The 17,742-nt window shown below is 44.7% G+C and overlaps 1 protein-coding gene across 12 annotated transcripts in view; it reads left to right on the plus strand.

The window, feature by feature from the left end:
• The window catches only part of LOC139392443 (ubiquitin associated protein 2-like), a 49,719-nt gene extending 32,784 nt beyond the window's left edge, over positions 1-16,935 (plus strand). For 3 of the 12 annotated variants that reach the window (XM_071140422.1, XM_071140421.1, XM_071140427.1), the window contains 17 exons: positions 1,424-1,625; positions 1,848-2,149; positions 2,375-2,553; positions 2,740-2,839; positions 3,045-3,081; positions 3,406-3,595; positions 3,711-3,777; positions 3,906-4,232; positions 4,500-4,601; positions 4,871-4,924; positions 6,768-6,849; positions 7,164-7,384; positions 7,713-7,818; positions 12,261-12,386; positions 13,997-14,067; positions 14,221-14,424; positions 14,539-16,935. In XM_071140422.1, the coding sequence (XP_070996523.1) occupies positions 1,424-1,625; positions 1,848-2,149; positions 2,375-2,553; positions 2,740-2,839; positions 3,045-3,081; positions 3,406-3,595; positions 3,711-3,777; positions 3,906-4,232; positions 4,500-4,601; positions 4,871-4,924; positions 6,768-6,849; positions 7,164-7,384; positions 7,713-7,818; positions 12,261-12,386; positions 13,997-14,067; positions 14,221-14,424; positions 14,539-14,637 (2,469 nt within the window). In that variant the 3' untranslated portion in view covers positions 14,638-16,935. Of the gene's footprint in view, positions 1-1,423; positions 1,626-1,847; positions 2,150-2,374; positions 2,554-2,739; positions 2,840-3,044; positions 3,082-3,405; positions 3,596-3,710; positions 3,778-3,905; positions 4,234-4,499; positions 4,602-4,870; positions 4,925-6,767; positions 6,850-7,163; positions 7,385-7,712; positions 7,819-12,260; positions 12,387-13,996; positions 14,068-14,220; positions 14,425-14,538 lie in introns of all 12 variants that reach the window. The other 9 variants (XM_071140430.1, XM_071140432.1, XM_071140425.1 and 6 more) reach the window with 8 other exon arrangements.
• The last annotated feature ends 807 nt before the right edge of the window (positions 16,936-17,742 follow it).

The following is a 17,742-nucleotide window of genomic DNA, read 5'->3' on the forward strand; positions in this document are numbered from 1 at the left end:
TATAACCTAAAAAAAACAAGTTGATAGGTGTAGGCAAGGCCATTAGCAAATGGGTAAACTGGGATATGACTAAAGAGTTAATCAGGGAAAAACAATTCCACTAATTGACAGCTATTTTCCTTTCCACGGTAGCAAGATCTTAGCAAAGGTAACTTTCTAATGTTTCATTGTTGTGAGAATTTCTTTCTTTTGGGATGTGAATAGCGAGTTTGTCACTTCACCGTCGGACCATTTAATTGGTAAACTACATGGTAATGTAAAAGTTGTTTTTATTAGTGATCAATACGTAATATTTATCATAATTTGGTTGTAATCCAGAGGTTAGAAAATGTATAGAGGCTGTGGAGCGATCCAAATTGTGGATTTAAAAGAAAATATGAACAATCATGAATTGTTAACACCTAGATTTCTAGACCTTTGATATTATTGTTGGATCTTATTTGAACAGCTAATGTTTAAGGCCATAATAAATTGACATGCTGATCGTGGAAAACCATTGTTTTAATGCTTTCTGAGAAGTTGCAATTATTTACCATAACTTTAACCCATTGTGTAACAGAGATTCTCCAAAATTGAAGTATTCCAGGCATTTATATGTAAGTTCCTGTCATACTTTTCAAAGTTGGCTATGAATATCAGGCCTGGTTTCCCAGAATTCTCGGTGTTCTATTGTTTCCCATACTCGTCTTATATTATCTCTAATGTATCGTCCATGCAGAAAAACCTGTCTGATTAGGATGAATAATATCCGTATTCCAAGTAAGGCTTCTCTCAGAAACATGTTCTTTAACATCCATTTCAACAGTATTGATTATCTTTTAGCTTGTTTCTTTATCCATGGTCACAGCTTTTTCGTCACTCATTTCGAGTCTCCCCTTCATATCCTTTTATTTCTTTACTTTAGTTCAAGTACACCCAATTTATCATTCGCTGATTTTTAGCAGAACGGTTTCTACTCTTGGCGTACCAGGTGGCGAAAAGCATAAATCATCTGTCTGTCGAGGAATCTTGTAGCATTGTCTTGGAGTTTGGTTCTCCATTTTTCGTCCCGGTTCCTTTCCGACATGTTTTGGCCTTGACTGTGTTTGTAATATTTATCAATTAACTTCTCTGGCCTCGTGTTTTTTGGTGTTATTATTCAGCTAGAATGTTATTGCCCACAATTATATAAATCGGTGTAGTGCTACTATTTAGTCTGTTTTTAGAGACAATGAATATTGATTTCGCATAACTCATTTTACACCGCCATCTTCAGTCCACCATCACTGCCACAACCTTACGAATGTTTGCATGTCCTCGTTAGTAAAATCTTGGTATCGTGACAGCACTAGTTCTTGCAATAACCAGCACAGCTGTTATATTCTGTTCAACGCTCATTCCTGAAACTTGCAGGATTTCAGTTCCTCTTTTGTTCCCATTGCAGGTGAACATGCTGCGGAAGGGCTTTGGGGAGGTGGGGGACCCTAAAGGAGGCAGCACAGGGACGACCAGCGGCTCCCAGTTCTTGGAGCAGTTTAAGACTGCACAAGCCTTGGCCCAGCTGGCTGCCCAGCAGTCCCAGACAGGACAGCCCAACCCCACCCCCTCTTCCTGGGACACCAACTCCGCAGAGCTGGGCCACTATGGTAAGAGGAGATATATAGGGACAGTGGGTATGGTTAAGAAAAGCAGGGGGTGTACATAGTGGTTAGATTTACTTGGGTTTACAGAGATTTTGAAAAATGCCTACATGACTGGTTATGAAGAGAAGACATCTTAAATGCCCTATGCATGGTTCAGAATTGGATGTTTTATAGCGGTCAGGTGCAGCCCCTATATTCCTTTCTCCCATCCTTCTCTCCCCCCAGACATCAAGGCCCAGCCAGAGCCTCCAGTCCACAGCCCCTTCACCAAGCGTCATCCCTACCAGCCCACCACCTCCGTGTTGGACGCTTTCCTCCCCCCTTCCTCAGTTTCCTCCTCCTTGCCCTCACAGAGCAGCCCCTCGTCCCACATGGCGCCCCCTGTGTCTGTCCTCCCCAAGATGGTGGTGCCCCCCTTGGGACACCAGGTGTCCCCTGACTCATCGGATGCTCAGGGTTCCAGCCCTCTGCCACTGCAGCAGCACAAGCTCAAGCAACAGAAGAAGAGGACCTCCATCACCACCAAGGTAACAGCTCAACACTGATATAAGGACAATGTAAAATGGCTGGTCATGCTGCGCCTAATTTCTAATTATTTTCGATAGGTTGCTCACTCACAGCCAACAGTGTGCACACATTCACTTTACTGTTAGCCTAACCATTGTTTCCCTCCCTACCTCTGCTTACCTTTTCATAAATAATTACCTTGCTTTCCCAGACGTCAACCATATCTTTATTATATTTTATTCCAGATCCCAGCAATGGCGGTGGAGATGCCTGGCTCGGCAGACATCTCTGGGCTGAACCTGCAGTTTGGCGCACTGCAGTTTGGCTCTGAACCTGTGCTCCAGGAGTATGACAGCGCCAACACCACCACCACCACCACACCAGGAAGCCAGGTTCAAAACAGCCTCTACACAAGCCCCAGCTGGTGAGCACACCGGTCATACCAGACACTGCAAAATTGGTGTACGATATGAGTTGTATACCGCTATAACACCACACACGCATGTGTGGGGCACCAGCGTCAAAGTGGGCCCACTTTGATGCTGGACCCCTTCTCTTTTCTCAAAGTAACCCATGGCTTTATCTAATCTCTCTGCTTCTTGTCCTCCAGTGAGGCGATTCCCTCCAACCCCAGTCAGATTGACATGTACGACCAGAGGGCTCCCCAGGCCCGGCGCTTCCCCACCCCTGTCTCCTCCCCGCAGAAAGAGGTGAGCCTCCATTCCTATTGCTCTGCCTCCTTGAGATGAATTCCTCTTCATATTGCTTTGATTCTTAGAGAAATACAAAATAAAGCAATTTCTGTTTTTCACTTTTCTTTGATTGGCTCCTCTGTTATTGAATAGCCTGTTGCTATGGAAACGACTCCCCTAAATTTGTGTACCCTAACAAGCCCACCTGAACTTGTTTTTTCAGAATGGATTCAATTCAATACAGACGCATTCTGTGGAAGGTGAGTGAATTTGGTAGAGGGTTTGCAGTGAAGGAAGTCTATGTGGTGTTTATGGCCGGCGTGGAAACCGTGTGAGTGGTAATCCGCTAACATGCATTATAATGCATTTCCTGGATGTAGGTTAAGTACTCGGGAACCATGCCTGTTATTTTGTGGTCCTCTATTAGTATTTTACAGCTATTCGCCCAGTGTCCCTAAAAGTTAATACCGTTTAGAATGGCAATCTGCCCTATTAGACGGTGTGTTCTAGAGCTGTCGTCTATCTGGGTTGACACTAATCCCAGACTCTTTCTCTCCCTCTCTGTACTTTCTGTTTCTGTCCAGCTGCAGCAGGCTCTGCAGTGTCTGTGAAGTCGGCCTCTGATTCGGCCACGCCTGCGTCAGTCTCCATAGCTACATTGACAGACGGTGGCTCAGGGCCCGTGTCCTTGTTGACCACATCCAATCAGTTGTCGCACAGCGCTCTGGGGCACAATGAAGACCTGCCCCCGAATACCATGCCTCAGCACAGCAAGTAAGATGCCACTCTTGAAGGGCTTGAGTAATTTGAAGAGTTTGGATTGTAGGAGTGCCAGTGGATAATGGTTCTTTATTCAACTAAATTGATGGATGATCGTTTGTTCTTTCAGTTCCCTTTCTACACAGCAGAAAAGTCTCGCGCCATCCCAAGTCCGCACATCCAACACCAGTCTAATGGTGAGTGTGTGAGAGAAGAGATTGCATTTCCTTTGGATGCATCAAATACTTCTTAATCTAACCTAGTGGGTATTTAATCATGTTTATCATAACCATTTCCTCTTCTCTCCATTCATCCATCCTTACAGCACCAGAGCATAGAGGACTCTAGCTTGCACTCTTCCTCCTTCACTTCCTCTGTCTCGGCGGTCCCCTCTTCCTCTGTCCTCTCTTCCTCGTCGGTGGTTGCAGCAGCTCAGCAGGTCTCCATGGGGGCCCCTCAGCCCTCTTCAGTAAACACAGTGTCTCAGTCAGCCCCATCGGGCTTGGCCCCTGTGAGCAACCTAGCGGCCATGGGCCTCCACACAGTAGCCTCCATGGGACCTCCAGCCGTTGCCTCCGCAGCCATGTCCACAGGAGCACCAGCCCAGGCTATCGCTTCCTCCGCCTCCTCACGCAGCTCTGCAGTCTCCTCAGGTTAGACATGGATTGTTGGTAAAGGGGTGCGTCACAAATGGCACTGTTTCCTATATAGTGCACTACTTTTGACTGGAGCCCTATGGGCCTTGTTCTAATGTAGTGCACTATATAGGGAATAGGTTGCCATTTGGGATGTAAATGGGGTCTGGTTTAGATTTGAGTTGTGATGGGGTGTGTTAACTTGAAGTGTGTTGTATGTTGTTTTTTCTTTCTAATACTATTTCCATCCTATTATTTCACATGTTTTTTGTCTTGTTTTTGCTGGTCTCTTTACAGGGAAAGCACCTCCTAACCTGCCTCCTGGAGTGCCTCCTCTGCTTCCCAACCCATACATTATGGCCCCCGGACTACTGCATGCTTACCCTGTAAGTACTCCTCACGGTCTCTGTCAACTAAACCTGCCTTTAGGTCATGGAAATCATGAGTTCTATCGAAGTGTGACCGACTGCTTATATCTGCGCATATCGTCATTCTATGTTCTGTTTTTTTTACACTTTCTAAAAGTTCAGATTTAGTGCTTCATAATGGTATACTGCAATTGGAGGGTAATTCCCAAAGTAATTCCCCCCCCCCCCCCCCCCCCCCCCCCCCCCCCCCCCCCCCCCCCCCCCCCCCTTTTTGTCTTGTTTCTCAGCCTCAGGTGTATGGCTATGATGACCTACAGATGCTCCAGACAAGAATACCATTGGTGAGTTTAAGCTATCTGGATATAACCCATCCATGCGTGGACTGGCCAAATATGACTTTGCTAGTAACTCTAGCAACCGCTGGTTATTTAAAGACGTGAACAACTGTTCTTGGAACTCATTTGTTTCCAGGAACTTTGCGATGTGATGCAATTGGATACACAGTGCCTTGCGAAAGTATTCGGCCCCCTTGAACTTTGCGACCTTTTGCCACATTTCAGGCTTCAAACATAAAGATATAAAACTGTATTTTTTTGTGAAGAATCAACAACAAGTGGGACACAATCATGAAGTGGAACGACATTTATTGGATATTTCAAACTTTTTTAACAAATCAAAAACTGAAAAATTGGGCGTGCAATATTATTCAGCCCCTTTACTTTCAGTGCAGCAAACTCTCTCCAGAAGTTCAGTGAGGATCTCTGAATGATCCAATGTTGACCTAAATGACTAATGATGATAAATACAATCCACCTGTGTGTAATCAAGTCTCCGTATAAATGCACCTGCACTGTGATAGTCTCAGAGGTCCGTTAAAAGCGCAGAGAGCATCGTGAAGAACAAGGAACACACCAGGCAGGTCCGAGATACTGTTGTGAAGAAGTTTAAAGCCGGATTTGGATACAAAAAGATTTCCCAAGCTTTAAACATCCCAAGGAGCACTGTGCAAGCGATAATATTGAAATGGAAGGAGTATCAGACCACTGCAAATCTACCAAGACCTGGCCGTTCCTCTAAACTTTCAGCTCATACAAGGAGAAGACTGATCAGAGATGCAGCCAAGAGGCCCATGATCACTCTGGATGAACTGCAGAGATCTACAGCTGAGGTGGGAGACTCTGTCCATAGGACAACAATCAGTCGTATATTGCACAAATCTGGCCTTTATGGAAGAGTGGCAAGAAGAAAGCAATTTCTTAAAGATATCCATAAAAAGTGTTGTTTAAAGTTAGCCACAAGCCACCTGGGAGACACACCAAACATGTGGAAGAAGGTGCTCTGGTCAGATGAAACCAAAATTGAACTTTTTGGCAACAATGCAAAACGTTATGTTTGGCGTAAAAGCAACACAGCTGAACACACCATCCCCACTGTCAAACATGGTGGTGGCAGCATCATGGTTTGGGCCTGCTTTTCTTCAGCAGGGACAGGGAAGATGGTTAAAATTGATGGGAAGATGGATGGAGCCAAATACAAGACCATTCTGGAAGAGAACCTGATGGAGTCTGCAAAAGACCTGAGACTGGGACGGAGATTTGTCTTCCAACAAGACAATGATCCAAAACATAAAGCAAAATCTACAATGGAATGGTTCAAAAATAAACATATCCAGGTGTTAGAATGGCCAAGTCAAAGTCCAGACCTGAATCCAATCGAGAATCTGTGGAAAGAACTGAAAACTGCTGTTCACAAATGCTCTCCATCCAACCTCACTGAGCTCGAGCTGTTTTGCAAGGGAAAAAATGTCAGTCTCTCGATGTGCAAAACTGATAGAGACATACCCCAAGCGACTTACAGCTGTAATCGCAGCAAAAGGTGGCGCTACAAAGTATTAACTTAAGGGGGGCTGAATAATTTTGCACGCCCAATTTTTCAGTTTTTGATTTGTTAAAAAAGTTTGAAATATCCAATAAATGTTGTTCCACTTCATAATTGTGTCCCACTTGTTGTTGATTCTTCACAAAAAATACAGTTTTATATCTTTATGTTTGAAGCCTGAAATGTGGCAAAAGGTCGCAAAGTTCAAGGGGGCCGAATACTTTCGCAAGGCACTGTGTATATATATATATATAGTCTCATAATCCTTTCGTACAAGTCAAAACTGAGCCTCTTCTGTCGTCTCAGGATTACTACAGCATCCCGTTTGCCACCCCCAGCACAGCACTGACTGGCAGAGATGGCAGCCTGAGCAACAACCCTTACTCTGGTAAAGCACCGTTCTAACCTCCGTCTCTGTCTGACTCTACTTTCCTATTCTACGGTCAATGTACAGAGTGCTAACACAGTGACGGGAGCGGTTTGGTGTTGGGAACAAACACGCATCAGTTGACCCTGACCTGTGTCTCATGTCTATGCAAGGGGGACAGTGGTGCTAGAACAGTGTGCAGCTGGCACCAGATAGTCGGACCTTAATCGCCGTGACTAACTGATCTCAATGACTCACCCGCCCATTGCTTGAACACAATGGAAGTTGTCACTTTTTCCTCAATCCTCTCTTCCCCCCCCCGCCCCCCCGGGCAGGTGACTTATCAAAGTTTGGTCGAGGTGATGCGTCGTCCCCGGCGCCGGCCACCACTTTGGCCCAGCAGACGCAGCAGAACCAGAGCCAGACGCACCACACCACGCAGCAGCCTTTCCTCAACCCAGCGCTGCCCCCAGGCTACAGCTACACCAGCCTGCCCTATTACACTGGCGTGCCAGGCCTGCCCAACACCTTCCAGTATGGCCCCGCTATGTTCCCGGTGAGGCTTCACATGATTTGTCTGGATGTTGTTTTGGATGTTTTAAAAAAAATATTGTGAAGTTTATAAGTCAACGAGAGCATGTTCTCCTGATACATGTACAAATGCATTTTGTAATATGAATTGTGAACTGTCCTAATTTATAATCGGGACACAAATACTGTAAACAGTTCCTCGCTTTAATTGAGAGAATCCAGTATGCTGTAAAAGGAATTTTAAATGGCATGTGTTAGTGTTACGCCCCTGAAAAAGCAGACTTAATTTTTTTTTAACATATGTTAGTTAATGAATTATATTAGCTTCACCTTTAACCTGTGTTGGTTTCTAGGTGGCTCCTACCTCGTCGAAGCAGCACGGTGTGAACGTTGGAGTCAATGCCTCGGCAACTGCCTTCCAGCAGGCCAGCGGCTACGGTACCCATGGTTACAACACTGGTAAGACTCACCCTGTGTAACGGCATCTGTCCAGGGCTTATTCAGTACACTGTACATGCTGATATAATGGCTATCTACACTACATGCAACTGAAAGTCAGTTTAGTTGACAATGTGTGCTTTCACTTTTATATTTATTAGGCCTCTCACATTCAAAGGTTTGTTGGGTTTGATGCAACACTTGCCTGTTGTGCCTAAGCCTGCTACGGCTGACATTGCCCACATTACCGGTCAACATCAAATGTTCTTCAACATGGCTAGTGGATGAAACGGCATGAACTCCAACCTTTCTAATCAAGCATGCATAGCCACAGCAGGGTTTCCGTTAGCCAGTAATACCCGGCTTTAGGCTGTTAATAAATGGAGAAGCTGATGAATAAAATTAGCGCCGCCCAATTGTTCGGGAGAAGAAAAATCCCACTGAAGTAACGTGTGTTTTTTTTTTTTTTTTGCCTATTCATTGATGGAAATGTCAGTTGATGTAAATTTGACCGGTCATGCTTTTCGGTCTGTGTTAATTTGCTTAAGTATGTGGAATTAAATTGGCATGTCAGTGTATATTCATTATGGTCCACGATTTAAGAGCTATTTTTATTTCTCAACTGGCAATTGAAACACTTTTCATTCACCATTAAAATGCATAGGCAACCACTTAGCATTGAGCTGGAGGCCGTATGCATTTTGAAAACATATAGCTACTTAATTGTTTGAAATGTGAACATTTTGCTGCAAATTATGAGGTATGTTTTACCTCCCTTCAAAGTAGCAAATCCAAAATCAAGCCATATCTGTAGAGGCAATTTATTTCAATACTTCCATATGCTATTGAAACCAGTAGCCTATTTCTCATGTTCTACTGGTTTTCAACTTTCTTTCATTGTCTGGTAACCAAATGCACATTTGTACGTTGCCTACTGCCATGTGCGCATTGCTGCTCTAATAATGTTAAGAAATAGTTGATCAACATTTTAAGCTAATAGTTCTGATCTGTTGCATCAGATTCATTGCTTTAAAGAAAATATATGTTGCCTTGGCCTACTGGTTGTACGAATTGTCCCAGGGTCTGTCTGGGCTATTTCTTTCTAGACAAGCTGACTGATAGAATAAGTACACTTTACTACTATGGGGGATAGTAGTTAGACATATGCTCTTAAGCGGCACGTCCATAAACCTAAGGGAAAAGTCTCAACTTAATTGAGCGAACAACACCTTAATGGCACCAGTGGAGAGCATTCTTGTTCAACTAATGTTTTTTTTGGGGGGGGGGAACAATCATTTCCTCCAGTTCAGATGGATGTCATATTCTATTTATCTTCTCCGCGTAGGCCAATTATATGGTCAAAGTTGTGCTAATTGTTATGTTTTCCAGTGTTAGCAGAGTAGGCTATCCTTTCATTTGTCGTATTAAAAAATATTTTGAATGTCTCAGTGTAGGAGAATTGCATGAAATGTGTTTCCTGTGCAAAGAAAGGAACATCTGCTATAGCACATGTTCAGCCATGCATTCATTGAGCAGTCTTTTTTTGAGAACAGTGAGTTATGTTATTAGCCAAAATAATGACTGTCCAATCTACATTACGAATAGTAGGCCATCTTACATAAGTCTGTAAATACGATGATGCATGGAATGCTTTATTAAAGGTGCATTGGAACTTGGAACTCACGCGCACCTATGCATAGGCTAGTGATTTTGCTGTTCGTTGGCTGAGGAAAAGTAATTGTGGACAGTTGTTCTAACATGTTCAAAGTGCGCGGTAAGGACACGCGTCTTTGACTTGAATGTTATGTTGAGATTATTTGGCATAATCTGTTTGATTTTGTCATTTTGAGCACTTTAAAAAAATATATATATATATAAAACGAAAAACACAAGGAAGGGGTAACATTAAGGTATTAGAACATGAAGGACAAACAATACAGCATCAAAACACTATCAAAACATGCTTCAATCTTTCCGCAACAGTGTGAGGGTGCGTGTGCATGATAGTGATATAAAATATACACTGCTCAAAAAAATAAAGGGAACACTTAAACAACACAATGTAACTCCAAGTCAATCACACTTCTGTGAAATCAAACTGTCCACTTTGGAAGCAACACTGATAATACATTTCACATGCTGTTGTGCAAATGGAATAGACAACAGGTGGAAATTATAGGTAATTAGCAAGACACCCCCAATAAAGGAGTGGTTCTGCAGGTGGTGACCACAGACCACTTCTCAGTTCCTATGCTTCCTGGCTGATGTTTTGGTCACTTTTGAATGCTGGCGGTGCTTTTACTCTAGTGGTAGCATGAGACGGAGTCTACAACCCACACAAGTGGCTCAGGTAGTGCAGCTCATCCAGGATGTGGCAAGAAGGTTTGCTGTGTCTGTCAGCGTAGTGTCCAGAGCATGGAGGCGCTACCAGGAGACCGGCCAGTACATCAGGAGACGTGGAGGAGGCCGTAGGAGGCCAACATCCCAGCAGCAGGACCGCTACCTCCGCCTTTGTGCAAGAAGGAGCACTGTCAGAGCCCTGCAAAATGACCTCCAGCAGGCCACAAATGTGCATGTGTCTGCTCAAACGGTCAGAAACAGACTCCATGAGGGTGGTATGAGGGCCCGATGTCCACAGGTGGGGGTTGTTCTTACTAAAGCCCAACACCATGCAGGATGTTTGGCATTTGCCAGAGAACACCAAGATTGGCAAATTCGCCACTGGCGCCCTGTGCTCTTCACAGATGAAAGCAGGTTCACACTGAGCACATGTGACAGACGTGACACAGTCTGGAGACGCCGTAGAGAACGTTCTGCTGCCTGCAACATCCTCCAGCATGACAGGTTTGGCGGTGGGTCAGTCATGGTGTGGGGTGGCATTTCTTTGGGGGGCCGCACAGCCCTCCATGTGCTCGCCAGAGGTAGCCTGACTGCCATTAGGTACCGGGATGAAATCCTCAGACCCCTTGTAAGAACATATGCTGGTGCAATTGGCCCTGGGTTCCTCCTGATGCAAGACAATGCTAGACCTCATGTGGCTGGAGTGTGTCAAGCAGTTCCTGCAAGAGGAAGGCCTTGATGCTATGAACTGGCCCGCCAATTCCCCAGACCTGAATCCAATTGAGCCCATCTGGGACATCATGTCTTGCTCCATCCACCAATGCCACGTTGCATGCTTTAGTCCAGGTCTGGGAGGAGATCCCTCAGGAGACCATCCGTCACCTCATCAGGAGCATGCCCAGGTGTTGTAGGGAGGTCATACAGGCACGTGGAGGCCACAACCACTACCGAGCCTCATTTTGACTTGTTTTAAGGACATTACATCAAAGTTGGATCAGCCTGTAGTGTGGTTTTCCACTTTAATTTTGAATGTGACTCCAAATCCAGACCTCCATGGGTTGATAAATTTGATATCCATTGATAATTTGTGATTTTGTTGTCAGCACATTCAACTATGTAAAGAAAAAAGTATTTAATAACAATATTTCATTCAGATCTAGGATGTGTTATTTTAGTATTCCCTTTATTTTTTTTTGAGCAGTGTATGTCAGTTTCCTTTTTCATGATCACAACCTTGTGAAACCCGAAACCTCCAAGACCCCCCCCCCCCCCCACTGTTGGTGGATGCCTAATCAGGTTATGCACCCAATGCATACGTGGCCATCTGAATTTCTCAAATGTCTGGTAAATTTAAAATGCTCCTGGTCAAATGTCCGGCACCGTATTTTCATAACGGAAACGCTGAGCCACAGTCACTGTTGTTGACCAGCTGGTATGGAGTTGTTTCTGTTACTTGGAGACAAACTGCCTGCTGATGGTAACCATCAAACCATTCGACCGACACCAACCCTGAGTGCTGTCTGGTATGGGCCAGCTATAGTGATCTGGGACCAATATTGATTATTAGTTCGAGGCTCTTTGTGGTTTGTCCTTTTTTTTTTTGCCGGGTATGCGTTTGTAAGACTTCAAAAGTTTCTAACACTTTTCTGAAATGGGAGTTGTATGATTCTGCAACTTACATTATTATTTTGAATGGGGAAGGGAAGGATATATAGTTTACCCTTGTACTTTTTTTGTTAGTACGTTCATTTGTTCTATTTTAGTAGTTTTGGAGTTGAAAAGTGGACTGTATCGATACTACATATATTTCGGGGGAGTGGGGTGGGGTGGTGGGTGTTCTGTTGCTTTTGCCTGTCATTGCTTGCCTCTGCTCATTCAACAACTGGAGTTGGTCTTCCGGCTACACCCTCCACCTTCCACCCCCTCCCACATGGAGGTCATCTTAACTTCACCTCTCTCCACCTCTATCCTTCCATCATCCTATCTCCCTCTATCCGCTTGGTCACACAGCACCTTCTGCTATCTGCACCACCTTCTGCTTCCTGCCTCCACCCCGCCCCGCCTGACACCCCCTAACCCTGCCTGGTGTGTCTAACGCTGTGGGCTGCGTCTGACTGTTTCAGGCTATGAGGATATGGGCCAGGCTTCAGGGAGTGGGGATTTCTGTAAGGGTGGATACGGCACTGCCGTGGCCGCCGCCGCTTCTGCACAAAACAAGCAAGCCAGCTCTGTCAGCGGGCCTGGAGTCGGTGAGTGCCGCCACATGCCAACCCTCACTTCCTCGCGCCGTCATCACCTCCATCCTCTCACTCATCGCTGCTTACCGTCTGCACCACACAAATGCCCGTTATGCAGTCAACCGCCACCCTCTGCCTCCATGCCCCAATACTACGACTTAACAGTTGAGTAGCCCTGGTCCATGCACACTCTGCTGCCAGCTTTCCACCAACGTGTGCTTGCTTAAATGTATGTGTCAGCAGTACCTCTCTGCCCGTTGTCCTGTGTGGTTGACACAGGATACACACACCAAGGGTGGTGAACGAGTGACAAAATGGAGGCCCTGCCTGTTGAACTGCCATGCTCTCAAATGGGGACAGGAGACTAGGGTGTGACGGTATCATGTTTACAAAGTGATACTCTCCCTCAAACTCTATGTATATTTTGTCTCAACTATAGCAGATAAAAGGGAATGTGGTTTTTTATGTAGTTAAAGTGAATTTCCTGAGTTTGATGCTAGGTAACGGTAAACTGGAGTTGTCGTTTGAGTGACCGCCGGAGGTTAGAATCTCGGCTTTTAGTCTGTTCTCTGTGCCGCACATTTGTTGACCCTGTCCTGCGTCTCCATGGCAATACAGGGGGACTAACCTAACACAGCAAACGTAAAAGAAACGCCTGAGCAGGTTGGAAGAAACTGGAAGCATCGGGTTTTCAGGCTTTGCCTCTTCTCTGGCTTTTCCCTTGAAATGGATGCTTCCGACCTCCGAGTGCAGTGGGACAGTGGTGTGCCAGAACAATACGTAGCTGCCACCAGATAGTCAGACCCTCATCGCCATGCCTGACTGGAACTGATACACTGCCACATCTTTCTTTGCATCCTCTTTTTTTAAATTTATTTTTTTACATCTCATTCTTTCATTCTCCTGCTGCCTTTTTTTTTTCACTCTCCTCTTACATTGATGCATCTGATACTGTGTATTAGCATCTAGTGACCATCTTCTTGAAAGTCCTGTATTGCTCCTATACAGCCTTGTACTGAGTTTTGATCCAAGGTGTATAGATAGAGATGGGTTACCTGACAACGTCACAAAATCAATGCGCATGCTTCAATGGGGCATTCTGAGTTGTACATGGTTTGATTTCCTCCTACAAGGAGTCCTATAGGATCGATAATGGTGTAGGAGCAAATCAAACCATGTACTAGGAGTCCTATAGGATCGATAATGGTGTAGGAGCAAATCAAACCATGTACTAGGAGTCCTATAGGATCGATAATGGTGTAGGAGCAAATCAAACCATGTACTAGGAGTCCTATAGGATCGATAATGGTGTAGGAGCAAATCATGTAAAAGGCATTATTGCTATAGGAATGGTGTAGGAGCAAATCATGTAAAAGGCATTATTGCTATAGGAATGGTATAAGAGCAAATCATGTACAAGCCTTAATGTTTCTGTGTGGAGTTTCTCACCCTGCACCTAATTAGAATGTGATGCATGTTTGACAATTTATTTGAAACTGCTGCCTTAATCCTGGACCACTCTGGATCTGACTCCCAGGGGTTTTCTTGCCTCTCCTGCAGGGGTTGTAACCTGGTGAACATGATGAAGTAAATGTGTCCAAACCCCTTTGTTTCCTCTGCAGGAGTCTCTGTGACATCAAGCAACACTGGGGTCCCAGATATTTCAGGGTCTGTTTACACAAAGACACAGCAGGTGAGAATAATGCTATAAACACTAGAATAAAATATTATGTTCTGAAACTTACGGAAAGGTTATGAAAACCAGTGTCTGTATGCAGGAAAACAAGTGTAAAATCTGCAGACTAGAAAAGACGGGCGTCCGACTTTGTTGTGTTAATCCCTTCAGCAGCAGTCTTATGAGAAGCAGCAGGGTTTCCACGCTGGTACACCGGCAGCTTCCTTCAGCCTGCCCTCGGCCCTGGGCGGCGGGGGTCCCATCAACCCCCCAGCTGCAGCTGGTTATGCTCCAGCCCCCTTCATGCACATCCTGGCACCGCACCAGCAGCCCCACTCGCAGATCCTGCACCACCATCTGCAGCAAGACGGACAGGTACTGTGTGTGTGTGTGTGTGAGACGGCATGTGTGTCACACTATCTTGGAGAGAAATAGTTGGCACAGAATACTTTCCCTATGGTCTTTTCCTATCCTCTCTCCTTCTAACAGAGTGGTGGCACTGGACAGCGCAGCCAGAATGCTTCGCTTCAACAGAAGACCCAGATCAACAAGTCTGCATACAACAGCTACAACTGGGGGGCCAACTAACACCCGCCCATCATCCAGCCCCCTGTCCCGAAGTCTGACAAAGGGGGGCATCCTTCCCAACAAATGGTCTCCATATAACCCCCTCTCTCCTACAGTGATCCCATTCTCTTGGCTCAGCACACCGGCAGTACTCACCACTGCCACGGGTGGCGATGTGCTGAGGGAAAGCACTAGTGTGGCGAGGAGAGCATGGGGGCAGTCTTAAAAAGAGAGCAGGGTGGAGTTAAATGGTTATAATAACAGTTTGTTAAGAGCTGATTATTGAGTGTTTGGAATTTTGTATCGTGTTCAACCCCCCCCTTTCACTCTGTATGTACCATAGAACTGTTTTCTAAAAGAAATAATGTTTTTGTTTTTACTGATGGGAGGAACAAAGAAAAATCTGAAGGTGGGGGACAGGCTGGCTTTCTATTTCTCCCCTCACCCCCTTATACTTGGTCAAAATGTACTGTTCCCACCCTAAACCCAAACGCAGATGAACTTTTCCTTGGTTTCCCATTTGGTTTTTACAACATTTTAGTTTCACTAATGGTTTCTCTAAATTGACAGAGGAGTTGTGAAGTTTATTTTTTACCATAGATATATATATATAGATCAATCTAGATATAGATATCTATATTGTGTGTGTACACTGGTGGTCCCTCAAACTGATATAAATTGAATTGATTTCCCATTATTTTATGTTGCAAATTAGCTTTACCCGTGATTTAATTTTTTTAAACATTTTGTAGATTCTGCAGTACAAAATTGTTGTACGGGAGGCCAGGGCACACCCTTACCTATGTGTTCGAGTTATTTTTCTAATCCCCTACACGCTCACTCCACCACCTGTCCCCCCCAATATATTATTAGGAAACCTGCAGCAATGATTACTGATGGACAAAATGTTTTTTTTGTCATTGATTTTTCTTTTTGTACTGTGTTTTTTAAATGGATGGATGAGTGTGTACCTACCTATACACTACATGGCCAAAAGTATGTGGACACCTATTCATATTAGTCTATTTAGCTATTTCAGGTGTATAAAATTGAGCACACAGCCATCACTCCATAAACATTGACCGTAGAATGGCCTGTACTGAAGAGCTCATTGACTTTCAAAGTGGCACCGTCGTAGGATGTCACCTTTCCAACAAGTCAATTCATAAAATTTCTGCCCAGATAGAGCAGCCCCAGTCAACTAAGTGCTGTTATTGTGACGTGGAAACGTTTAGGAGCAACAACGGCTCAGCCGCAAAGTAGGAGGCCTCACAAGCTCACGGGACGGGACCACAGAGTGCTGTAGCACGTAAAAATCGTCTGTCCTCAGTTCCCACACTCACTACGGAGTTCCAAACTGCCTTTGGAAGCAACGTCAGCAGAACTGTTCGTCGGTGCATCATGAAATGGGTTTCCATGCTCGAGCAGCCGCACACAAGCCTAAGATCACCATGCGCAATGCCAAGTGTCGGCTGGAGTGGTGTTAAGCTCGCCACCATTGGACTCCGGAGCAGTGGAAACGTGTTCTCTGGAGTGATGAATTACACTTTGGTCTCTGGCAGTCTGACGGACGAATCTATGTTTGGCGGCTGCCAGGCGAATGCTACCTGCCCAAATGCATAGTGCCATTTATAAAGTTTGGCGGAGAAATAATGGTCTGGGGCTGTTGTTCATGGTTCCGGCCCCTTGGTTCCAGTGAAGGGAAATGTTAACGCTACAGCATACAATGACATTCTAGATGTTTCTGTGCTTCCAACTTTGTGGCAACAGTTTGGGGAAGCCCCTTTCCTGTTTCAGCATGACAATGCCCCTGTACACAAAGCGAGGTCCATACAGAAATGAATGGTTTGTTGAGATCGGTGTGGAAGAATTTGACTGGCCTGCACAGAGCCCTGACCTCAACCCCATCGAACACCTTTTTTGGATGAATTGGAATACCGACTGCGAGCCAGGCCAAATTGCCCAACATCAATGCCCGACCTCACTAATGCTCTTGTGGCTGAATGGAAGTAAGTCTCCTCAGCAATGTTCTAGAATGTGGAGAAAAACCTTCCCAGAAGAGTGAAGGCTGTTGTAGCAGCAAAGGTGCGACCAACTCCATATGAATGCCCATGATTTTGGAATGAGATGTTCGAGCAGGTGTCCACACATACTTTTGGCCATGTAGTGTATATCACACACAAGTACTGTAGTCCTTGTTTGTTCAATGGCTTTCCCCCTTCTCAAATCAGACTTGTTAGCTTTTTTGTTTAATGTTTTTTATTTTGTAAAAAATATATAAATATTAATTAAATAAACAGGAAAAATGCATTTTCATCATTTTGGCTTGTATCGTGTGGCTTTTAAATACAGTAGTGTCTTTCAATTTAGTCAGCTGAACACAGCCTTGGTCTTGGGGCTGTCATTCTGCAAGTTTCCCTTTTTAACTCCTATTTATTTTTTGTATAATTTGGTTGAATACAGTACTTAGTTCAAAAGACATGAATTGAAGGGAACCCTCAAGGACAGCCTTAAATTAACAGGGATGACTACAGAGCAGAGATGTCCAATCAAGGGGGTGTGCAGGGCTGGGTTGTTACAGCAGTATCAAATAAAACATTTCTCTGTAGAACTCTGCATGGTGCATACTTGGTGCTACGGCTGTTATGGTGACCTTATTACCGCCACACCGGCGGTCACGAGTCATGACTGTTGTCAAATTCCACGTGACATTTTAGTCACGATAATTTGGCTTCTCCAAGCTCGGATGCTGCTGATGGTCATTAGTAGCCTACCACACTTGCTATTTGGTACTCAGCACTGTTGTGTCTAATCCCTCTAACAGCAATGCAAATGTAATCGAAAATCGAATAATGAGAGCGAGCTCATGTTGAGAAACATTTTTATAGGCTATGCAATTGCGTGAGAACCGTGATGGCCTCAAAAAGAGGATCGCATCAGCTTTGTATAGGCTAGGCGTACTATATTTATTGATCAACTTTCCTAATATTAAGCACATTGCTTCTCTTTGCAACGGGTATAGCCTGCCTACCTGGCTGGCATGAAAATGAAGCACGGGAAAAGCGTTGTCCATTCGCTGTTTAAGTGCGTGTGTGTGTGTGTATGTGTATATATATGTATGTGTAT

The sequence above is a fragment of the Oncorhynchus clarkii genome, chromosome 32, assembly GCF_045791955.1.
Source record: "Oncorhynchus clarkii lewisi isolate Uvic-CL-2024 chromosome 32, UVic_Ocla_1.0, whole genome shotgun sequence".
Classification (NCBI taxonomy): Eukaryota; Metazoa; Chordata; class Actinopteri; order Salmoniformes; family Salmonidae; genus Oncorhynchus; species Oncorhynchus clarkii.